Raw genomic sequence first — 25,128 nt, forward strand, 5'->3', positions numbered from 1 at the left:
TGTGCCAGACTCTGTATAGGGCACTCTATGTATTATTTCTAAGCCTTGGAGCAACTTGTAAATTGGTTTGATCATCCCCATTTTATGGATAATGAAATTGAGGCTTTACGAGATTACGGATTTGCCCAAATTCACTCAGGGAATAATAGAAGCCGGAAGCCTGACTAACATCAGAGCCAGTGATCGTTTCACTAGCACAACTGAAAAGATACGCGAGCCTCTTACTGTGTGTAGTCGCTTAATTTCCTTTCCCCTTTGCAGATGAAGCAACTGAGGCCCAGGAACACTTTCTCCCCGGGACAGTTTCAAGAAGAGTCCAGTTCTCAGATGCCTCCCCCTTCGTTCCCCCCAGGATCCAGCCGCCCCCAGGGGCTGAGACCCGCCGGAGGCCTGGCTCACCCGAAGCCGGCGCCCGAAGACGGTGACCTGGCCGCGAGCCTGCTCCCTGCGCTGCCGCCACTCCACCAGGTTGAGGCCGTTGTCGATGGGCAGCGTGACGTTCCGCTTGCCCACGGTGGGGTTGACGGTCCCGGCCAGCAGGTGGGGCTCCGTCTGCAGGGCCACCTCCATGCCGTTGGCCAACAGCAGCCGCAGGGAGCCGTCGGCCCCGATGTAGTAGCTGTTCCGGACCTGGTCTGAGGGAGAGAAGAGGGACGGACTCTGCTCAGGAGGGTGGAGGACGGAGGGAGGTGTGTGTACAGCAGAGGCAGTGGTGTGGTCTTTAAACGTGTTTATGTTTCCGACTACAGAAACAAAACACTGTCATTGAAGAAAACTAGGAAAATACATGGAGGTCCGTGAGCTCAATACCCAAAGGAAACCACTGTAAATATTTTGGTATATTCCTAGATTTTAGGATATTTCTGAATACATTTACAGTTAAAAATGGTTGCTGGGCTTCCCTGGTGGCGCAGTGGTTGAGAATCTGCCTGCCAATGCAGGGGACACGGGTTCGATCCCTGGTCTGGGAAGATCCCACGTGCCGCGGAGCCACTGGGCCCGTGAGCCACAACTACTGAGCCTGCGTGTCTGGAGCCTGTGCTCCGCAACAAGAGGGGCCGCAATAGTGAGAGGCCCGCGCACCGCGATGAAGAGTGGCCCCCGCTCGCCGCAACTAGAGAAAGCCCTCGCACAGAAACTAAGACCCAACGCAGCCAAAAATAAATAAATAAATAAATAAATAAATAAAATCTAAGACATTTGGTTTAAAAAAAAAAAACATGGTTGCTTATGGAGGTTTTTCACTGATCACTGTATTATATCGTTGAATATTTTCATAAATGTTTTTCTTAATGACTGCATGTTATTCCATTGCCTGGAAATACCAGGATTTATTTAACCAGCCCTCAAATAGATAATTCTGATTACTTCCAGCTTTGCATAATTACAGGTAACACTGCAGATAAATATATTTTAATCATTATGCTAAGTGAAAGAAGCCAGACACGAAAGGCCGGATATTGTATACATCAGTACATTTATATGAAATGTCCAGGACAGGCCAACTCACAGAGACAGAAAGTAGATTAGTGAGGGAAAGGGAGAATGGGGTGTGATTGCTAATGGGTATGGGGTTTCTTTTTGGGGCTGATAAAAAAATTTCTGGAATGAGTGGTAATGGTTGTACAACTTTGTAAATATGCTAAAAACTGCTGAATTATACTCTTTAATAGGGTGGATATTATAGTATGTGAATTATATCTTTATTAAAAATATACATTTTGGATAAATCAATGTCTTCATTTGGGGTTATTTAATCAAAACAGACTCCTAAATGTAGGATTACTAGAGCAAAGGGTTGAACATTTTTAAGCCTCTCCCACTAGGGTAATAACACTCTTTGCAACAAGGTGAAAAATAAGTACAATATGTATATCAGTGACAGAATGCCAAATATATATACATATATATATATATGTATATATATATATATATATATATATATATATTTATATATATATGTTTTAAATTGCTGTCATATATACATATATGTGTGTATATGTCATATATGTATATATGACAATGATTTAAAAATAGGCTTGAGTTTGAAATTTTAAATCTGATTAAAACATTTTAGTTAGGATCTTTTAGCTAACAGAACCTTCTGGAGAAAAAGTAAATTTCAGCTGTAAAATGCACACTGTGTTCTTTTCTAAAAATGGAAACATTTGAGTTTGCGCTGCAGTCACCTGCCTCTTGCCCTTCCTTGGCTGTTGCTTCTGCCTGCACTGCCCCTGTGTTTAATAAATGCTAACCCAAGCCCTTCCTTGAAGGCTCTGCTTAAACGTCATCTCTTCCCAGAAGCTTCCCTTGTTCCTCTGGTTGGAACCAATGCCTCCCCCTCCCTTAGCCTCTTTATTGGTCTCATTAGGGGTCCTGCAGCTGAGGGGTAGGGGGTTCACCACTCTGTGAGTGAATGAATTCTCAAATACCTAAGTGCCTACCGTGAAAGGCACTACTGCACAGAGACTAAGAGCATGGACTCTGGAGCCAGGTTGCCTGGGTTCAAGTCCCAGCTCTGCCGCTCTCTTGCTGCAAGACCTTGGGCAAATTCCTTAAGCTCTCATGCCTCTGTTTCTTTATCTGTACACTGGGGATAATAATTGTACTGTTACCTCACAGGATTAAGCAGGATAATGAATATGAAGAGCTGAGAGCAGTACTGCACATCTAGCGCGTGTTACGTAAATGTTAGCTATTACTAACATGCGCCTGGCACCGTGCTGGTCACTGTCACATCTATCTCTTGTCATCTCTCCTCTATCTTCACTGCCCCATTTTACACACCTGTCAGAGTGAACTTTTCTAGTACCGATCATGGTCCTTCTATAAATCCCCCTTCCTTTTAGATCAGTGCTTAAGAGAATGTGTTCTAGTGCTTAAGAGAATGTGTTCTAGAGCCTATTTGTCTGGGTCCAAATACCCTACTAGTTGGGTGACTTTGGATAAGCTACTTAACTGCTCAATGCCTTATTATCTTCATTTGGAAAATGGAGATATTAATAATATCTCAGAAGGTTGTTGTGAGGATTAAAAAGGATGATGAATGTAAAACACTAAAAATATACTTCATACTGAGTAAGTGCTCAAAATATTAGCTATTATTATTATTATTGCACGTGCTCAGTAAATATTTGCTGGATAGAACTAGATATATACTAGGCTATGTCAAGCAATAAGGATGTGGTTTTCGTAGGTAACCCTCACTGAATCTTCCCTGCTAGGATGGCATCAGATCAGCCTCTCTCTCTCCCACCCCCTCGCCCCCATCTTTCTCCCTTTCTCTCTCACGCACGCAGAATTCTAAAATCTGCCTCAAACTTGCTATGCATTATTCACCGACAATCTGTATTTTACTTCCTTTGAACAGTGAAAAAGCCTGTGTCAATTTATCTTTTAAAGCTGCTCCTTGCTGAATCCACATATGTCCATTAATGGTGACTTTGGATGGAACAGCATCTGTCGAGGCCCATCTCAAACGATCCCCGTTTAATGTGAGCTGTGACTTCCCAAGGCTGCTGTTCATTAGTAACTACTTCTTATTTCTTCCCATAGTTCAGACGTAAGATGAAACCGAAAGAGCTTTTAACGAAGACTCTACTGAGCTGGCTGCAAAACTGAGGATCCGAGCCTGGTACGAAAGGAGAGCTTGGCACAGGTCCCAAGGAAGAAAAAGAGGTACCACGTTTCCTGGATTCTGAGATGTACTTTTCCTTTTCACGTTTTAATGTTTCCGAAATTGGAATGTGTCTTAAGTCCTTGTACGGATTTTGAGCAGTGTCTCTCCCCACCCCCCCACCTGAAAAGTTGTTATTAAATCGATGGTACATTTTAAAACTGAGGAGATGTGGCACTTCTGAATTTAAAAAGTTGTCAAAATATTGGAAGGCCTGCATTAACTTTTGAGAAAAATGCTGAAAGCCGGCTTAGACGTATGGAGCAGAGGAGACAATTCTTAACCACAGGGAAGAAGATAGGCTTGAAGGATATGATGTCTGCGTGTCATCAGCTGCCCTGCTGTTCTTGGTCAGGCAGAACTCTGGCTGGTTTGGAACTGGTAACTTTTCTTGCCAATAACCCAGCCAGAGCATAAATACCTAGGGTCTGTCCCAACCCACTGCTAAAGGTGCTTGGTGGGGAAGGAATTCCAGGGCTTGATTTCTCTTTCTTTGACTGAGAACTGCTATTGTTCTTTGAGCTTTGGTAAAGGCACAGGACCACATTTGGGAAGAAAAATGGTTGTGAAAATATATGGTTATTTTCTTACGGTAAATCAAACTGCCTGTTAATTAATTAATCCAACAAGTACTTTCTAAGCAAAACTATGTGCCTGGGCCATGCTGGTCACTCTATGTATATTGTCTAAAGAAACTGTCTGAGAGGAGATTGGTTCAGGATGGCAGAGTAGAAGGACGTGCTCTCACTCCCTCTTGCGAGAGCACTGGAATCACAACTAACTGCTGAACAATCATCGACAGGAAGACACTGGAACTCACCAAAAAAGATAACCCACATCCAAAGACAAAGGAGGAGCCACAATGAGACAGTAGGAGGGACGCAATCACAATAAAATCAAATCCCATAACTGCTGGGTGGGTGACTCACAGACTGGAGAACACTTATACCACAGAAGTCCACCCACTGGAGTGAAGGTTCTGAGCCCTACGTCAGGCTTCCCAACCTGGGGGTCCGGCAACGGGAGGAGGAATTCACAGAGAATCAGACTTTGAAGGCTAGCTGGATTTGACTGCAGGACTTTGACAGGACTGGGGGAAAGAGACTCCACTCTTGGAGGGCACACACAAAATAGTGTGTGCATCGGGACCCAGGGGAAGGAGCAGTGACCCCATAGGAGACTGAATCAGACCTATCTGCTAGCATTGGAGGGTCTCCTGCAGAGGTGGTGGGTGGCTGGGTCTCACCGTAAGGACAAGGACACTGTCAGCAGAAGTTCTGGGAAGTACTCCTTGGCGTGAGCCCTCCCAGAGTCTGCCATTAGTCCCACCAAAGAGCCCGGGTAGGCTCCAGTGTTGGGTCGCCTCAGGCCAAACAACTAACAGGGAGGGAACCCAGCCCCACCACTAAGCAGTCAAGCGGATTAAAGTTTTACTGAGCTCTGCCCACCAGAGCAACACCCAGCTCTACCCACCACCAGTCCCTCCCATCAGGAAACTTGCACAAGCCTCTTAGATAGCCTCATCCACCAGAGGGCAGACAGCAGAAACAAGAAGAACTACAATCCTGCAGCCTGTGGAATAAAAACCACATTCACAGAAAGACAGACAAGACGAAAAGGCAAAGGGCTATGTACCAGATGAAGGAACAAGATAAAACCCCAGAAAAACAACTAAATGAAGTGAAGATAGGAAACCTTCCAGAAAAAGAATTCAGAATAATGACACTGAAGATGATCCAGGACCTCAGAAAAAGAATGGAGGCAAAGATCGAGAAGATGCAAGAAATGTTTAACAAAGACCTAGAAGAATTAAAGAACAAACAGAGATGAACAATACAATAACTGAAATGAAAAATATACTAGAAGGAATCAATAGCAGAATAACTGAGGCAGAAAAATGGATAAGTGACCCGGAAGAGAGAATGGTGGAATGAACTGCTGCAGAACAGAATAAAGGAAAAAGAATGAAAAGAAATGAAGACAGCCTAAGAGACCTTTGGGACAACATTAAATGCAACAACATTCGCATTATAGGGGTCCCAGAAGGAGGAGAGAGAGAATGGACCAGAGACAATATTTGAAGAGATTATAGTCAAAAACTTCCCTAACATGGGAAAGGAAATAGCCACCCAAGTCCAGGAAGTGCAGAAAGTCCCATACAGGATAAACCCAAGGAGAAACACGCCGAGACACATAGTAATCAAATTGGCAAAAATTAAGGACAAAGAAAAATTATTGACAGCAGCAAGGGAAAAACAACAAATAACATACAAGGGAACTCCCATTAGGTTAACAGCTGATTTCTCAGCAGAAACTCTACAAGCCAGAAGGGAGTGGCATGACATATTTAAAGTGATGAAAGGCAAAAACGTACAACCAAGATTACTCTACCCGGCAAGTATCTCATTCAGATTCAACGGAGAAATCAAAAGCTTTACAGACAAGCAAAAGCTAAGAGAATTCAGCACCACCAAGCCAGCTCTACAACAAATGCTAAAGGAACTTCTCTAAGTGGGACACACAAGAGAAGAAAAGGACCTACAAAAACAAACCCAAAACAATTAAGAAAATGGTCATAGGAACATACATATCGATAATTACCTTAAACGTGAATGGATTAAATGCTCCAACCAAAAGACACAGGCTCACTGAATGGATACAAAAACAAGACCCATATATATGCTGTCTACAAGAGACCCACTTCAGACCTAGGGACACATACAGACTGAAAGTGAGGGGATGGAAAAAGATACTCCATGCAAATGGAAATCAAAAGAAAGCTGGAGTAGCTATACTCATATCGGATAAAATAGACTTTAAAATAAAGAATGTTACAAGAGACAAGGAAGGACACTACATAATGATCAAGGGATCAATCCAAGAAGAAGATATAACAATTATAAATATATATGCACCCAACGTAGGAGCACCTCAATACATAAGGCAACTGCTAACAGCTCTAAAAGAGGAAATCGACAGTAACACAGTAATAGTGGGGGACTTTAACACCTCACTTACACCAATGGACAGATCATCCAAACAGAAAATTAATAAGGAAACACAAGCTTCAAATGACACAATAGACCAGATAGATTTAATTGATATTTATAGGACATTCCATCCAAAAACAGCAGATTACACTTTCTTCTCAAGTGCGCATGGAACATTCTCCAGGATAGATCACATCTTGGGTCACAAATCAAGCCTCGGTAAATTTAAGAAAATTGAAATCATATTAAGCATCTTTTCTGACCACAACGCTATGAGATTAGAAATCAATTACAGGGAAAAAAACCATAAAAAACAAAAACACATGGAGGCTAAACAATATGTTACTAAATAACCAAGAGATCACTGAAGAAATCAAAGAGGAAATCAAAAAATACCTAGAGACAAATGACAATGAAAACATGACTATCCAAAACCTATGCAATGTAGCAAAAGCAGTTCTAAGAGGGAAGTTTATAGCAATAAATCCTACCTCAAGAAACAACAAACATCTCAAATAAACAATGTAACCTTAACACCTAAAGGAACTAGAGAAAGAAGAACAAACAAAACCCAAAATTAGTAGAAGGAAAGAAATCATAAAGATCACAGCAGAAATAAATGAAATAGAAACAAAGAAAACAATAGCAAAGATCTATAAAACTAAAAGATGGTTCTTTGAGAAGATAAACAAAATTGATTAACCATTAGCCAGGCTCATCAAGAAAAAGAGGGAGAGGACTCAAATCAATAAAATCAGAAATGAAAAAGGAGAAGTTACAACAGACGCCACAGAAATACAAAGCATCCTAAGAGACTACTACAAGCAACTCTATGCCAATAAAATGGACAACCTGGAAGAAATGGACAAATTCTTAGAAAGGTATAACCTTCCAAGACTGAACCAGGAAGAAATAGAAAATATGAACAGACCAATCACAAGTAATGAAATTGAAACTGTAACTAAAAATCTTCCAACAAACAAAAGTTCAGGACCAGATGGCTTCACAGGTGAATTCTATCAAACATTTAGAAAAGAGCCACCCATCCTTCTCAAACTCTTCCAAAAAATTGCAGAGGAAGGATAGCTCCCAAACTCATTCTATGAGGCCACCATCACCCTGATACCAAACCAGACAGAGATACTACAAAAAAAGATAATTATGGACCAATATCACTGATGAATATAGATGCAAAAATCCTCAACAAAATACTAGCAAACAGAATCCAACAACACATTAAAAGGATCATACACCATGATCAAGTGGGATTTATCCCAGGGATGCAAGGATTCTTCAATATATGCAAATCAATCAATGTGATACACCATATTAACAAACTGAAGAAGAAAAACCATATGATCATCTCAATAGATGCAGAAAAAGCTTTTGACAAAATTCAACACCCATTTATGATAAAAACTCTCCAGAAAGTGGGCATAGAGGGAACCTACCTCAACATAATAAAAGCCACATATGACAAACCCACAGCAAACATCATTCTCAATGGTGAAAAACTGAAAGCATTTCCTCTAAGATCAGGAACAAGACAAGGATGTCCACTTTCACGACTATTATTCAACATAGTTTTGGAAGTCCTAGCCACAGCAATCAGAGAAGAAAAAGAAATAAAAGGAATACAAATTGGAAAAGAAGAAGTAAAACTGTCACTGTTTGCAGATGACATGATACTATACATAGAGAGTCCTAAAGACTCTACCAGAAAACTACTAGAGCTAATCAATGAATTTGGTAAAGTTGTAGGATACAAAATTAATGCACAGAAATCTCTTGCATTCCTATACACTAATGATGAAAAATCTGAAAGAGAAATTAAGGAAACACTCCCATTTACCACTGCAACAAAAAGAATAAAATATCTAGGAATAAACCTACCTAGGGAGACAAAAGACCTGTATGCAGAAAACGATAAGATACTGATGAAAGAAGTTAAAGATGATACAAACAGATGGAGAGATATACCATGTTCTTGGATTGGAAGAATCAATATTGTGAAAATGACTATACTACCCAAAGCAATCTACAGATTCAATGCAATCCCTATCAAATTACCAAGGGCATTTTTTACAGAACTAGAACAAAAAATGTTAAAATTTGTATGGAGACACAAAAGACCCCAAATAGCCAAAGCAGTCTTGAGGGAAAAAAACGGAGCTAGAGGAATTAGACTCCCTGACTTCAGACTATACTACAAAGCTACAGTAATCAAGACAATATGGTACTGGCACAAAAACAGAAATATAGATCAATGGAACAGGATAGAAAGCCCAGAGATAAACCCATGCACCTATGGTCAACTAATCTATGACAAAGCAGGCAAGGATATACAATGGAGAAAAGACAGTCTCTTCAAGAAGTGATGCTGGGAAAACTGGACAGCTACATGTAAAAGAATGATATTAGAACACTCCCTAACACCATACACAAAAATAAACTCAAAATGGATTAGAGACCTAAATGTAAGACTGGACACTATAAATGTCTTAGAGAAAAACATAGGAAGAACACTCTTTGACATAAATCACAGCAAGATCTTTTTTGATCCGCCTCCTAGAGTAATGGAAATAAAAACAAAAATAAACAAAGGGGAGCTAATGAAACTTAAAAGCTTTTGCACAGCAAAGGAAACTACAAACAAGATGAAAAGACAACCCTCAAAATGGGAGAAAATATTTGCAAATGAATCAATGGACCAAGGAGTAATCTCCAAAATATATAAACAGTTCATGCAGCTCAATATTAAAAAAACAAACAACCCAATCCAAAAATGGGCAGAAGACGTAAATAGACATTTCTCCAAAGAAGACATACAGATGGCCAAGAAGCACATGAAAATCTGCTTAACATCACTAATTATTAGAGAAATGCAAATCAAAACTACAATGAGGTACCACCTCACACCAGTTAGAATGGGCAGCATCAGAAAATCTACAAACAACAAATGCTGGAGAGGGTGTGGAGAAAAGGGAACCCTCTTGCACTGTTGGTGGGAATCTAAGTTGATACAGCCACTATGGAGAACAGTATGGAAGTTCCTTAAAAAACTAAAAATAGAACTACCGTATGACCCAGCAATCCCACGACTGGGCATATGCCCAGAGAAAACCATAATTCAAAAAGACACATGCACCCCAATGTTCATTGCAGTGCTATTTACAATAGCCAGGACATGGGAGCAACCTAAATGCCCATCGACAGATGAATGGATAAAGAAGATGTGGTATATATATACAATGGAATATTAGTCAGCCATAAAAAAGGAACGGAATTGGGTCATTTGTAGAGATGTGGATGGATCTAGAGACTGTCATACAGAGTGAAGTAAGTCAGAAAGAGAAAACCAAATATCGTATATTAACGCATATATGTGGAACCTAGAAAAGTGGTACAGATGAACTAGTTTGCAGGGCAGAAATAGAGACACAGATGTAGAGAACAAACGTATGGACTCCAAGGGGGGAAAGCGGCGGGGGGTGGGGGTGGTGGTGTGATGAATTGGGAGATTGGGACATGTCTATACTGATATGTATAAAATGGATAACTAATAAGAAACTGCTGTATAAAAAAATAAATAAAATAAAATTCAAAAGAAAAAAATTGGAAATTGAAAGAGTAAAAAAAAAAAAAAGAAATTGTCTGAGCAACCCTAGGAAGCAGGAATTGTCATTCAGCCCCATTTCCCAGACCCAGAAACTGAGGATCGGAGAAGAGTGACCCCACCCAATTCACACAGGTTGGAGCTGGTATAGCAGGCACAGGGGTCCCAGTGTGTCTGCCCCCGGAACTGCTGCTCTTTGCACTGCCCTGCACCATTCAATGTGGCTTCAACTTGCTTTCTTTTCCCAGAGTAGAAACTTGAGGGCCATGGTGATGGGGTGGCAGAGTTAGGACTAGAATTTGGCACTCTGAATCCCAGGCCAAGGCTGCTTTTACTACTTTGTGTCAAAGCTTTTGAGAGTATGAAAAGCTATCTGGAGGCTGGGGAAAAACATCAAGCAAGGCTTTCCCTAGTGATGGTTTCTTTTTTCTCATGCTTACTAAGTCCAACAAAGCTGCAAGCTCCACTCTGGGTCACCAGGGCCCATGAGAACAATTGAGGCAGACAATTCACAGCGAGGTTTCATCCTTGTGATTTATCTGAAGCTAAAAGATCAACTCATATCAGGGATTATTTGATGGACGCAGAGAAGGGTCTCTTCTCTATAGAATCCTAGGAGAGTAACAAAGCGCTCTCACCTGAGATTCAGGGACGCCTTCTCCACGCCCAAATCTCTTTCATAATTAGGTGTAATTATTCTTGTCCTTTGTCCTCATCTGCACCAGAGTGAGAGTCAGTCTTTAATCTGGGAGCCATTAGAATGGCAGAATAGTGAGGTCACCTGGATTAGCAGCTAACGGATTCTCTACCCTTTGTTCTGCTGATAATGGAATGAGACAATGAAATATTACTCTGAAGCTTGAGGGAGAGAATTTACAGGGCTCAGGCTGATGTGTTTTGCAAATTAGGTGGCAATACAGAGAGAAAACAGTTGTTATGCTTTCTTGTTCTTGGGCAGCTGCAGTTAGCAGCTTGTTTCTTGTGTCATCCTCTTTCAAAGGGGTCTCCCCACCCCATGGTCTCCAAGACCCCAACCCCCCACCTGGCTTACCTTGCAGCAGTGTATAGAAGGCACCCGAGGCAGACAGGTTGGTGGTTATGGTGACGTCATCCTTGCTGGACGTCTCTACCTGGACATGCACTGAGCTGTCTGTATCACTTCGGAAACTGCTCACCTGGCCAGTAGGGAAGGTCACATTGGTCAGGCGCCCAAAGCTGTCGTACCTGAAAACCAAGGGGTGGCTCTGAGTAACAGAAATATAATCGTGCCATTGCTGGAACTTGGCATGTTCTACCTTATGCCATGGTTTTGCATGTTCTGCTTTTCTTTCTGGTCAGATACATTTCCACGTCTCCTGCATCTCCTTGGATACCACTCCACCCCCTGATATTCAACTGTAGGCAAACAACTTACCTCTCTGAATCTTCCTTTCCTAATTCTGTAGAGTGGAGATGATAACCCCTGCCCTACCCACCGCCCAGGATTCCTGTGAGCAACATGTGGAAGTGCCCTGTCACTATGTCACCCATGAAGGGTGAGATGATGGTGCCCATATGAGACGGATGACCCAGAGTCTTAGAGCTGGGCGACTCCCAGAGGCGAGCAGTCAAACTGATTGCTTGAATACTGGCTCAACCACCGCCCACCTGCCCCTCTCCCAAGAACTGTAGGTTTCTCCTGAACAGCACTGGAGATAACCCTAACCCTAATCCAGGAAGCTACAGATCCTGGGAAAAGGGGACTTTGAATTCCAACCAGGATTCTGCTGCCACATAAGCAGGCTGGACAGATGGACTCTAGCAACCCCTTCACATCTAGGTTTCACATCTGGCACCAAGCAGCTATGTATCTGTGGCGCTCAAAACTCACAGCTTCACTCTGGTGTGGTCTTTCTGAAGCATCATAATTGAATCTTAATCCTCTTTCCCATTCTCCTGATGAGACTAAAAGAAATACCTAAAATTATTCGCCACCTACAGTATGGCGTTCATATTGTTCAGGTATGGTGTTAGTCGCACAATGTCCATACATTCTTTCATTTAATCTTCACAACTAGTCTAAAAGGTACATATTAGCTCCTTTTTGGAGGAGGCTCAGAAAAGTGAGGTCACCTGCTCAAGGTCGCACAGCTAAGTGTGATAGAGTCGAAATTCAAACTCAGCTCTGTCTGCTTCCAAGCCACCACTTGGTTCTCTGTCTTCAGGGAGCATTTCCGTACTGTCTATTTGCAAGTATCCATCGCATGTGCTCTCTTACCTGCTGCAGAGTGATTGGGAGATAGCGGGGAGCGGGCTACTAACATATCGTAATTACGGGAGGCTGAAGTGTAAAAAGGTAGGTTTTAAAGAGCCCTTTTGTCCTTGTGTGCGAATGGGGAAAAAGTTCTTCGCCCAGATGCCAGTATTTCTGACTTCTACTCAGGCTCAAGCTTATAGTATGGGTTCAGCTGTATACATCTCCCTCATGTACTCTGGGTCTCCCACTGGACTTTTTTTTCCTGCTTGGCTTTTAATACTAGGGTAAAGCTGTCCTCTTGGCCCCTGAGGGTTTTAACCATGGTGAAATGAAAGGCTTGAAAGTTCAATTCCATCCTTGCTCTTCTTGTGATGCCTTCAGCTGGGCCTGGCTTCCTGATGGGACCCTGGGGTCCCACAGCTTCTATGGTTTCAGGTGAGACTCGGTAGGTGAGACTAGGCAGGCCTTTGCTGAGCAATTTTCTGTTCAAGGTCAGATTTGAATGCTGCATGGATTCTGCCATCTGCCAACTCTTTCTGTCCCTGTGGCTGGTACTGATCACGGCACGCTTTACACCAAATGGCAATAGTCCCTGGTGCGGTCTGCCACAGAGGAGGTGTTGGTGAAGGTCTTTGGAATGAATTGCCCTAGTCCTTGACCTGAGACCGACTCTGGGGGAAGGGCCAAGGGGCTCTGGGAGAGTTGACTCTTTGGTGCTGAGGCCTGAGGAAGGGGAATGGAAGCCCTTTCCAAGATGGCGAGAAAAGCGGGGGTCTCGACCACATATGTCAGGCCTGAGCTTGGTGGGGCAAGGCTGTGGAGCTGTATCAGTCCTTTGGGTTCTCTTAGAGGCAGTTACGGGGTTTGGAAACCTGTTTCCTGTCATGATTTCTCATTTTTCTTCCTTTGTACTGAATCAGGTTGTTATAAGGAAAGGTCAGTCTGGCTTAACGGAGGGTGGTGGTGTGACTTGACCTAGACTGGAGGGTGAAAGTTACAGAGTGCCCCTCAGAGCCGGGCGATGGAGTGACTCTGCGAGATGCTGCAGGAAGGAGGGCGCGTTTTGGGGTAAAGGTCTGGAATGTCTGTCTTGAGGCCTCTCTCACCTGGAGAAGTTCACAGCTCTGCTCCCTGTAACTCTGGGAGAGGCTGGTGTCCTTTTGAACCCTTCATGGCTGCTGGAAATTTGAACACTAAGGAATTTCACAAAAATGTTTACAGTGGCTATCTCTGGGAGGTAGAATTACAGGTGATTTTAGTTGCTTATTTATATGCATTTTATACTCCCAAGGTTTTTTTATAATTAACACGGATTATGTTCATAATCAGAAAAGTGCTGTGACAACCCAAGTAATGCCTCATAAGCATGGCCACCTTGGGGAAGAGGACTTTTTAAATTACTGGCATTTATAGAAGCATCTCATTTATAGGACATCTGCCAATATCAACCTCTAGGCCTTTTCAGTAAAATATTACTAGGGCATCCCAAATTTCTGAGCCAAAAATCAAGACCCCCCCCCCCCAAAACTGGCTCTGCCCTGGTCACCTTAACTGTATCTGTGGTCTATGAGTAAGCTGAGTGCTGTCAGATCCCAGGTCATCTTTGACATCAACTGGAAGATCCATTTCAGTCCAACAGTTTCATGGGATGAGTATGCTGGTTCTTTGAACACCTGTGATCCACGTACACACTCCTTATTAATCTAATTTCCTGACCTAACTGGATAAAAAAGATTTTATTATACCATGCAAGATACTTAAAATGGAGTTTTGGAGTCTTACAAATAAGAGTTAAGAGATTATTAATTAGGGCTCAGATGTCGCCTCGATACTACTTCTATCAAGGCCTTGCTCAAATGCCACCTCCTAAAGCCCTCCGTGGTCTCCCCAGCTCTTCTTCTCCCAGTGGTACTCTGGCACAGCTCTATCACAGAATGTGTCCCCTGCATTATAAGAGCTGACGTACAACTTGTCTCTTACTTTGGCCTCGGAGTGCCTGAGTCAGGACAGGGTCGTGGAGTCAGACAGCCAGACTGGGGAGCTGGATTCCACCACCCTGGAGGTCTGGCCGTTAGGTCATCTCAGCTTCCCCAGCATGGGCACTGGTAGAGGGAAGATGGGCAGGGAATGTTGGCTGAACGAATAAACGAATGCATGATTGGACATGGGAGGCCTCTTTCCTGCTCTGTGGGAGAAGACAGACTGTCATTCATTCACACGCTACCCCCTGCAGGACCTGACAGAGGCTTGACACACAGTCGGTCCCTGATAAACATCTGCTGAATGCACAAATAGGGAAACAACCACCTTCACTAAACGATACTTTAGCAATCTCCGTAGGCATCTCCCCAGAGTTTTAGTCTCCAAGATAGAAAGAGGCTTTACATAAAGGCAGACAATTGTAATTATTATTGAAGGTGGCCTGTAATACATAATTAAATTGAGCCTGAAGACGATACAATGAAAAGGCCCCATGCTTTCAAGATCTGGTTTTATTTTATATGAGATGGCCAAAAAACAGTAATTTCCATTCCTCACATTTTCCATTAGAAGGACTGAATGTCTTAATTAAATGAACATCCAACAGAACAGCCAATTTATAGAATTTTCTTGTCTCTTATTCATTCATTTCAGCGCTTCCTGGAGCTTGAGAAATGCCACTGGATCTCTCTGCCTCCTGATCAATACCTGTGATTATGCCATCAGAACGCTGCTGCTTCTGCCTCTGTGGGGAGGAGCTGGAGCGGCCCATCCTCTGGACCTTGACCTCTGCTCTGCGGCCCCCTTGGTGGGGCCCTTTCTCTTCCTGCTACAGAGCTGCTAACGGAAAGGATGTTGGTGCTCCCCAACAGGGTGTTGGGGACAGGTCTCCGTCTGCACTCCCTGGATTACAAGTGGCTGCCTCAAACCCTGGCCCCATGAGGGAAAACTTCCGGACAATGGCTTAGATACGTATGTTGCAGCTTTACTTAAATTACTGGCCAATTTTCTTCCTTTCTGTTGAAGAGGAACAGAAGGAACATGTTGGTGTGGGAAGGTCCTTGGAGCCAGGTGGTCTAGGCTTTGAATCCAGGCTCTACACTTGCTAGCAATGCAACCCTAGAGGGTGGGCACTCAGTTCTGTTTTTCTGCTAACCATCCAACTCCTACCACAAATGATGCTATTTCAGGTAGGTTATATAACATAACCTTGTGTGCCTCTGTTTTCTCCTCTATAAAATGAGGGTAATAATACCTGTCTCAGAGAGATACTTGAAGATCAAACAAGGTAACATATTTAAATGCAAATTCCTTCCAGGAATTTGCAAGGGCTTGCAAGGACCCCATGAGACTGCCTTCACTAGACTATCAACTCCCTGAAGGAAGGGACTTTGTTCAGTCACTGGTGTATCCCCAGAATTTAGGAGAGTACCCAGCATATAGTAGATGCTCAATAATGTGAATGAGCGTTGGTTGAATGATCTGCTCTTTCCTGCCTCTTTCTGATTTCACCTTGAACCCTATTCCTTCCTACTTCCTCTGTTCCATTACATTTGCTTCTGTTCTCCAAACACACTGAGTTCAAACCAGGCTTGGGGTGCTCACACTGACTGTTCCCTTTGCTGGGAATGCTCTTCCCTCCAATCTTGGTAAGGCTAGTTCCTTTTATTACTCATGTTTTAGTTCAAAAGGTATTATTCCAGCAAGGCCTTCCCTGATCACCCTTTCTGATGGGTCCTCCCATCTTTATCACATTATCTTATTTTACTGTTTTCACTTATCATCTTGTTGATTTGTTTACTTGACTGTTGTCTCTCTTTTCCCGCTAGAATATAAGCTCCATGAGGACAGGGACCTTGTTTGTATTCTTAGTGCCTAAAGCAGGACCCAGCATATAAAAGGTACTCAATACATATTTCTTGGATGAATGAATGAATAAATGAATAAATAAATAAATAGTAGATATTATCGTTGTTTTTTCAAGAGCTGGGATGAGGATAACTAAGAACTCCATCCCTATTACCTCTCACTTTCCATATGAGGAAGGGAAAGTTCATTACTATTCATAGAGTACATTTTAGGTACTGAGCACTGTTCTCACAACCATTTTTGAAAGTGGGCATTATTATCATCATTTCACAATTGGGGAAGCTGAGGCTTTGAGTAAGATCACACAGCTAACAGAGGAATACAGATTCTGTCAGGTCTGTCTGACCTTCAAGTCTGTGTTCTTTCATCAAGCGTCCCATAAAGATGGTGCCATTTCAAATCAAAACCTTTGTGTTCAACTATGTTAAAGAAAAAATTGGGTTTGGAAATCTCAAGTTGGGTCAAGAAGACCGACAGTTTTCTCTTCAAGATGCTTTGCTTTGCTACCATTACAGTTGACTTTGCAGTGATGCCAAGCCCCCATCTGGGGGTATGATGGAGATGGCCAGGTGATTGGCTTCTTACTATTTCCTTCCACTGACTTTTCTTCACTCATTTTCCCAAAGCATCTTTGGAGCACGAGGAAAGAACACAACATAAAAGATTCATAGAGTGGCTGTGAACTTGCCTCTCAGAAGAGGACCACTAAAGGGTATCTTCACATACACTGCAAAGCGTTCTTCTTCACACTCAATACTTCACATCTCGAGCCATTTTACTATGCGTGGCTGGTGAGGAAAATGCCACATTGCCTCTCTGATACTAAACTTTTGCTGATCGGGGACTTTTTAGTTGAAAATAAAGATTTGATTTTTACGACTTTCATCTATGATTGTTTCAAACAACACCATCACCAACAAGAGGAAATGGAGGAAATGGCCACTGTAACCTCTGTGAATAATTAGAGTTCACAGCCCATGCACACCAATAGTTCCCTTGACCCCAGGTCACTATAAGAGACTGGCATCACTAAACCATTTGCAGCTACTCCAAAACTGCAGCAGAGCCAGGCTACTTGTTGGCTTCTGCAATAAAAATTTGTCCTTCCTGCCCATTTCCCATAGAATTAAGTCCCAACAATGAATTGTAGTCTTCAGGATTTCTAAGATCTGGCCCACCCTATCACTTCAGGTCTTAGCTCTCATTGATGTTATACTTGAGGCCATGCATCTGGTGGTAAGTGCTTAGGATTCAGGTAGATCTGAGATTGAACCCTGGCTCTGCCACTTATGTGTACAATGTCACAGAGCCAGTCAATGTCTGTGCTGTTTATTCTCCGTTCCCTCCTCAGATCCATTCTCTGCCCTTCTCTGTGCTCAGGGGGGCTGACCCCTGCAGACTGCATCCCTGGGGCCCCTTGATGGCTTGCTTCTGGTTGGGTTCAGTCAATGGCAGGAAATGGCAAGAGACTGGAGGTCAAAAGGAGGAGTTTTCCCTACTCTCCGTGTCCTTTGGTGCCATATTTCTAATAGTGGGTGCATCCACCCACAATTACAGCTTCTACCAGATGCCTTCTCCTTCATGGTTACAGCTCCCACTGGGCTTTGGTAAGTAACAATATCATATTTTTTCCCTGCCTTGCCCTTCAGCCTGAGGGTTGGTAATAGTTGTTCACTGTTTTTAGTGCCTGGATGCCTCACTGTCCTTTCTTGGTTCCCTAATCCCTGCCTATACCTCTAATAACACTTCTTCACTGGAAAGATATTTTTGCTGGATATAGAATTCTAGGTTGACAGATTTCTTTTTTTCTTTCAGCATTTCTGTTTTCTAGTTTGTATGGTTTCTGATGAGAAGTCTGCTGTGATTCTTTTCTTTGCTCCTCTGTAAAAAATGTCTTTTGGGGGGCTGCTTTCAAGATTTTCTCTTTTTCTTTTGTACTCAGCAGTTTGAATATGATATGCATAGATCTATGTGTGTATAGTGTGTGTGTGTGTGTTTATTCTGCTTGGTGTTTTCTGAGACTTTGGGTCTGTGGTTTGATGTCTATCATTACATACAGATAATTCTCGACCATTATTTCCTCAAATGGTTCTTCTGCCTTGTTCTTTCTCTCTTCTTCTGGAATTCCAATTACATGTATATTAGAGCAGTTGATGTTCCCCAGTTCTTGGTGCCCTTTTCTGTATTTTTTTCATTCTTTTTTTCTCTTTGTGTTTCAGTTTGGATAATTTCTATTGACCTATCTACTTTCCTCAGCTGTGTCAAGTTTACTGATAAGCCCATCAAAGGCAGTCTTCACTTCTGTAACTGTGTTTTTCATTTCTAGCATTTCCAATCAATTCTCTCTTTCAGTTTTCATTTCTCTGCTGAAATCATCCACCTGATCTTGCATGTTGTTCACCTTTTCCATTAGCACCTTTAACATAATTTTTGGTTATTTTAAATTCCTGAAAGATAGTTTCAACATCTGTGTCATATCTGAGTGTGGTTTTGATGATTACTTTGTCTATTGGGTGTGTATTGCTTTTTCTTGCCTCTTTGTATGTTCAGTTGAAAGTGTGACATCTTGTGTAACACAGTGGACACTGAGGTAATAGATTTGGGGTATGAGTAAGAGTTTCCTTCTGCTCAAACTTTAGTGAGAGAGTTTAAGTTAATTTAGTTAGGGTTTGGTCTGGCTTTGAAGTTTGTTACTTCTATGCTTAACCTTAGTGCATCACAGGCTTTACATTCCTCCAGCAATACCTTGTGTTTAGGATGTGAAACTGGTTTGCCAGAGGGTTTTTTTTCAATGTGCCTATTCTATTCCCAGTTTTAGGTCCCCTCTTTGTGCCGGGCCTTAGGGAGGGTCTCTTTTTAGGCTCTTGTATCTCTTTCCCAGTAGTAGTCTGCTTTTCATTGTTATGTTTAGCTTTTTAGCTAGCGGTGGTGGCTGGTGAGCTTGAGAGAATTCTCTTTTGTTCTGATTAAACCTCAATCTTGTATTTGCATGTGTCCCTGAGTCTCAGGAGTGTGGCCTCTTCAGTGCTCCTGCCCCTTTCAGGCTGTCCGTCTGGGCCCATTACATATTCCTGCTCCTCTTCCAGCAGTAGTTAGAAATTTTTTTTCTTCCTTCATTCAGCTGCAATGGTTTTCCACCAGTACCTAAGTAGAATAGTGTTTGTTGCCCTCCTCTCCACAGATTAAGCCTTTTCTTCCATGTGGGAGATCAGGTGAGAGGGGTCTGGGTGGAGCAGGCAGAAATTTGTGCCCCTCCCTCAGCAGCTGCTGTACCCCTCCCCCAGGTCTACCACAAGGGATATTTTCTTCCATCTTTCCCTAGTCTTTTCTGTGAGTACCGAGTGGGGTTTGTGGAGAAAAGTTCCGGAGGATGTGGACTCTCCCAATTTCTGCAGTCTCCAAGGGCTTCATACTCTCTTGCCAGTACACACTGTGCCTGTATAGATTCACCAAGCTGAACTTTTCCTCCCAGGGACTGGGTGCATCTACCAGGTAAGCTAGTGCTCACATCTTGTCTGCGATGTGACACTCTGTCTCTCCTTGGATTTGGCCACTCGGTTGCCCTGTGACTTCAGAGAAGGAGTTCAAGGAAAACTCATGAATTTGCCATTTGTTTGGCTCATTTTCATTGTAACGTTGGGAACAATGCTCTTTCTACCTCTTACATCCTCAAGCAGAAACTGGAAGCCAAGTCTCTTCATTGGAACCATTTGAACTGAATTCAATTTCCCGCTGGGAGCACTGATAGTGCTGGAGCTGCGATGTAAATCTAGTATTTTTCTCACTACAGCATATTTGTTTCTTCCCTTCATTATCCCCCTTCTCTCCCTAATGTAAATTTCATTCATAAAATAGTTACTGAGCACCTACTAGGTGGCAAGCCCCAAGCTTGTACAGAGATACATTAGTTAGGGTCTCAGAGTAGTTAGCTCGAGCGTAAGGATGACAGGGGCTGTCACAGGGCACCATGGGGTGCCAGAGCCTCTTCCCCCTATGAAACTTACTCATGCCTAACCAGCAAGACAATTTTGGAACCCGCCTCAGCTCATCAGGCCATTTTCTTAGTCACCAAATGCCATCTGCCCAGGAGCCCAAGCCTGAAATTAATGATGCCACACACTGGAGATGAAGAAGGCATTACAGACCCCTTTGAGGTTTCCTACCAGCAGACCTGTGGGCTGAGGGAAGAAAAGTAACCTTGATTCCCCAGAATTATAAACTCTTAAGTCAAGTTGTTCTAAAGTGTGTGGTGTTTATGTTAGATGTATTAATCTGTTGAGAGGATCGATAAAGCCAACTCGAAACTTGTTTCAGTAATAGCCCATGTAACAGGCAAGCCTGGGCTGATTTTTTAAAAAAGAATATTAGAGCATTTGGGTTTGGAATCCATTAAGCTGCCTCATGGAGCTAAAAGTGGGAAATTCACTGGAGCAATGTGCATTGGCAAAATCTGTCCAAATCTGTGCTGAGAATTACCATAATGATAATATCAGACCATTACTTCTTGGGAGCATCATAGTTTGCAAAGTATTTTCACTTTCAGTATTTATTTAGTTTTTTGATCCCCATAATGGCCCTGAAATGGAGTAGGTCAGGTGTTATTTCTGTCTGGTTGAGACTTGGGTCTGGAAGCCAGTCTGCCCCTGAATCACATGGCAAACATCCAGTGAAAATAGGTATCTGGTATCCTTGCTATGTTCACAACCTGATCTGAATCATTTTTTCTTGACCCACTCTGCATGTCTTTTTCCAGCCCATTTTTGATATTCTCAAGGATCTAACCCCTTTCCTAGTTCATACCTTGATCCCTCAGACTTGACACTTGATTCTGTTCTTCTGGTCCGCCCTCTAATTCCTACCTACTTCAATTACAACTTTTGTCTGCTCCTTTGATTAGGTGACTCACAGCCGCTCCGAGGCCTTGGGTACCTTCCATGCCCAAACATCATCTCTGCAATTACTTGTACTGCCACTAATATTGCTTGAAATACTAATATTAATACTGCTTGAAATAATAACAACAGCAACAGCTATCATTTGAGTACTTATGATGAGTCAGACACTGAGTTTTCCATGTTTTATCTCATTGAAATTTTGAACCTTAGGCTAGCCCTACGAAAAAAGTACTATTTTAATCCCTACCATATAGTTAAGTTGCAAAGAATTTAGGTGAACCCAGTTAGTGTAATTAAAAGAACATGGGGCTTCCCTGGTGGCGCAGTGGTTGAGAGTCTGCCTGCCAATGCAAGGGACACAGGTTCAAGCCCTGGTCTGGGAAGATCCCACATGCCGTGGAGCAACTAGGCCCGTGAGCCACAATTACTGAGCCTGCGTGTCTGGAGCCTGTGCTCCGCAACAAGAGAGAGGCTGCGATAGTGAGAGGCCCACGCACCGCGATGAAGAGTGGCCCCCACTTGCCGCAACTACAGAAACCCCTCGCACAGAAACGAAGACCCAACACAGCCATAAATAAAATAAATAAATAAATAACATTAAAAAAAAAAAAAAAGAACAGAACATGGACTTGTGTTCTGGCTCTGTTATGCGCTCACTGTGTGATTTTAGACTAGTTACCTAATCTCTCTGTGCCTCAGTTTGTTCATCTGTAAAAAATGGAATTGATAATTCCTACCATCTGAAGTTGCTGTGAAGATTAAATGGGAAAGAGCCTGGCACACAGTAGGATCTCAAAAAAAAAGTGAATTTCACTTTTTTCTTTTAGGGCTTTTATCTTCTACTCCTGAGTACAGCTATTAAGTGGATACTTTGGAATTCTTCATAAAACATCAAATATGGCTGTATATTTCATCAAGGAAGACAGGGAGGGAGGAACAGGATGCTTTCTGGTAGAGGTGTAGGAAATGGTTTTCAATTTCAGGGCTGCTTGAGAGTAATGGCTGCAGTGATGTGTAAGCATTCAGTTTGGGACTTGAGGGCGTGACCTTGGGAACTAATTGAATGTACCGACTTGCTCAGACAAAGAAACCCCTGTATTGGCTAAATAACGTATAAGAGATCTCCATTGGGCAATGGGGGGAAAATTGAATTATTTAACGTATTTCCATTTCAATTAGTTAATCAAGATAATTGCTGTTTTCCTGGATCTTTGTCTTTTCTTTGTAATTTACAAGGCCCTTGTTTGGAGAAAGGAATTTAGCCCGTGAACTCTGTATAAACTGCTGTGACTTTCTTTTGTGTGTGCAAATTATATTTAAAAATCTATTACAGCCCCTTTTGCTTTGGATTCTAGGATTGTGAGAAACTGATGCTTGATCAAGCTTGAGAAAAATTTACAGTTCAAGCATTCGGGTTCATTTGGGATTAACAAACTCAGCCAAGGGGCAGCAGGGCAGAGCTGAAAGAACATGAGCTCTGGCATCAGACAGACTTGGGTTGTGATCCCTGTTCTGCTGTGTTCTCACTACAGAACAGTGAACAAGTGAGCCTCTCTGAGCCTGAGTTTCTGTTTCTGTAAAACAGATACTGTCACCCATCTTCCAGAGCTGCTGTGAGGACTGAATGCAATAATGCAGTTCCTAGCCCAGCAGTGACGGGCAGCAAGGCTAGTTCCTTCCCCATCTTCCACGTACTTATCTAAGGGTCGCATATTTGCCAGTCTCAGTTGTGTGGGACATGGCTAAGACCTCAAAAAGATGCCAAAAAAAATCTAAGTAGAATAGATGTTACAGAGTCCGTTCATTAAAATACCTTATAGAGGAACACCTTGGATATATATATTTAATTTTGGCAAGGATTATAACAAGCTGAATGTCTGGTTCTCTGACTACACCAGTTAAGAAGCCCTACCCTGGATGAAGAGAAGGGAAGTGAGCTACTGAAGTCGGCCCCACGACTGAAACCAACAATGACACGATAGCGCCACACTGAGGGAGGAGGTGGTAAAACTATGGATGAGGCACAGGAACTAATGAAAGAACAGTTTAGAATCACTTGGGGCAGGGATGAAGGGTTCTATAGCTTCATTTCTTCACTTCCTGGAAACTATCTTCAAATGGCAGCATCAAATGCATTGTTGTTTCTTATTAATGACCCTGACTCATAAAAGAAAGATTTCATTATGTCTGTATAATGTGTTTGAGAAGGGGGGCATGTAATGCACTTCATAAACTCCATCCAAAATGGTAAAAGTGAAAGAAAATTTTTTGAAACTTAAAGATGTGGGCTTTGATTATGTGGACAATTCTTCCACATGGAACTGTTCTTTCTCCCATTGCCACATTTCTGGACAGTGGTCATATGAAGATGCTAACACTTAACCAAGTATTGATACTTTTCATCTACATCACCTCCCTGTAGTATGTTGGTCAGGTATCCACTGTTTCCATTTTACAGAGGTGGAAACTGAGGCCTAGAGAGATTAAGATCATCATGGAGCTGGATTCAAGCCCAACTCCTCCGACTCCAAAAAGCTCATGCCTTTTCCACTACACCATGTTCCTTCCTAGGAGTAATCATCTGGGTTATTAACAGGCAGAACATATAATAGGTCATGGTTTGCATCCCAAGTGAATTAAAATAAAAAACATCCACAAATTAACACTTCATCAGTTCACCTCTAATCCTACAATGCATCCATGAAACAAAACCATCAAACAGCCTGGTCTTGGTACTTACTCGTAAAACGTCGTCCATCCATTTTCATTGCTTTTGGTTGCCAGAAGGCCAGAGTTGCTGTGGTACGTCATCATGGCCAACTCGTGTCCTTGTGTGGTCACGCTCTTGAGTGCGCTGTTGGTGCCCATGGTCACCCAGTACACCTGGCCATCTGGGACCACCAGCCAGAGGGGCATCCCTGTAGAGTCTCTGCGGACGTTCACCATGTTGCCGTTGTTGTCTGTGATGAGCGTGATGTCGCCATCCCCAGTGTAGGTGAAGTTGTACAGGTAATCTCCTGTGGGTAGGCTTTGGGTGTACAGATGCTTGCCACTGGTATCAAACAGGTAGAGCTCCTGGTCGATTGGGGAGGACAGCTCATACATGTTCTGGGTGTTGAGGAAAGGCTTGTTCTTCCTGATAAACCGGATTCGGATATTCCCAAGGTCAGCCACGTAGAGCTCCCCGTCAGCACACACAGCCAAGGAAGATGGGGTGTTCAGCTTTGCATCCTTGGCATAGCCATCGTCTCCAGAGAAACAATCACAGTTGGCATCATTTTTACAGTCGCAGCCACTGGGGGCCCCGGCAACCAGTGAGATCTCTCCGCTAGTGGTGACCTGCCTGATGCGGTTGATCTTCTTCTCGTCGGTCTCAGCGATATACAGGACCCCGTTGTGAGAGACAGCCAAGGCAGTGGCCGACTCCAGCGTTGCGTGGATGGCCACCTTGCTCAGCAGGAAGTGGTCGATGCCGGGCACCTGGCAGTGCATGGGCCTCCCGGCGACAATGCGAACCTGGTGGTTTTCAGAGATCTGCAGGACTACGTTGTTGTCCAGGACATAGAGGGAGTTGTCCATCGGGTTGGTGGCTAAGTCTGTAGGCCACTCCAGGCGAACCTGACAGTGGAGAGATAAGACACTCAGATGGCTGGCGAGGTGCCCACCACTGATCATCCCACACCCCTTAGAGCCCCTAACAGTGTCCCAAGTGCCAGCACATGGCAGTCTTGCCTGATCCTCACAGCAGCCTGTCATCAACCATGGATATCAGCCCCTGATCAGACGGAAAGCATGCAAGAGCCCTCACTGAGACATCTGATGGTCTACGTTGGACTGACAAAAACACGAAGAAGGGGATAACAAAT

The 25,128-nt window shown here is 43.0% G+C and overlaps 1 protein-coding gene across 1 annotated transcript in view; it reads right to left on the reverse strand.

Moving 5' to 3' along the window:
• TENM4 (teneurin transmembrane protein 4) overlaps nt 1-25,128 on the reverse strand; it is a 756,454-nt gene that overhangs the window by 19,794 nt on the left and 711,532 nt on the right. Inside the window, exons 30-32 of the mRNA XM_082343256.1 lie at nt 24,003-24,880; nt 11,334-11,506; nt 400-635 (exon numbers count right to left, since the gene is read on the reverse strand). Of these exons, the coding sequence (XP_082199382.1) occupies nt 400-635; nt 11,334-11,506; nt 24,003-24,880 (1,287 nt within the window). The remainder of the gene's footprint in view (nt 1-399; nt 636-11,333; nt 11,507-24,002; nt 24,881-25,128) is intronic.

This window comes from Balaenoptera borealis, assembly GCF_965194805.1.
Source record: "Balaenoptera borealis genome assembly, chromosome: 11".
NCBI lineage: Eukaryota > Metazoa > Chordata > Mammalia > Artiodactyla > Balaenopteridae > Balaenoptera > Balaenoptera borealis.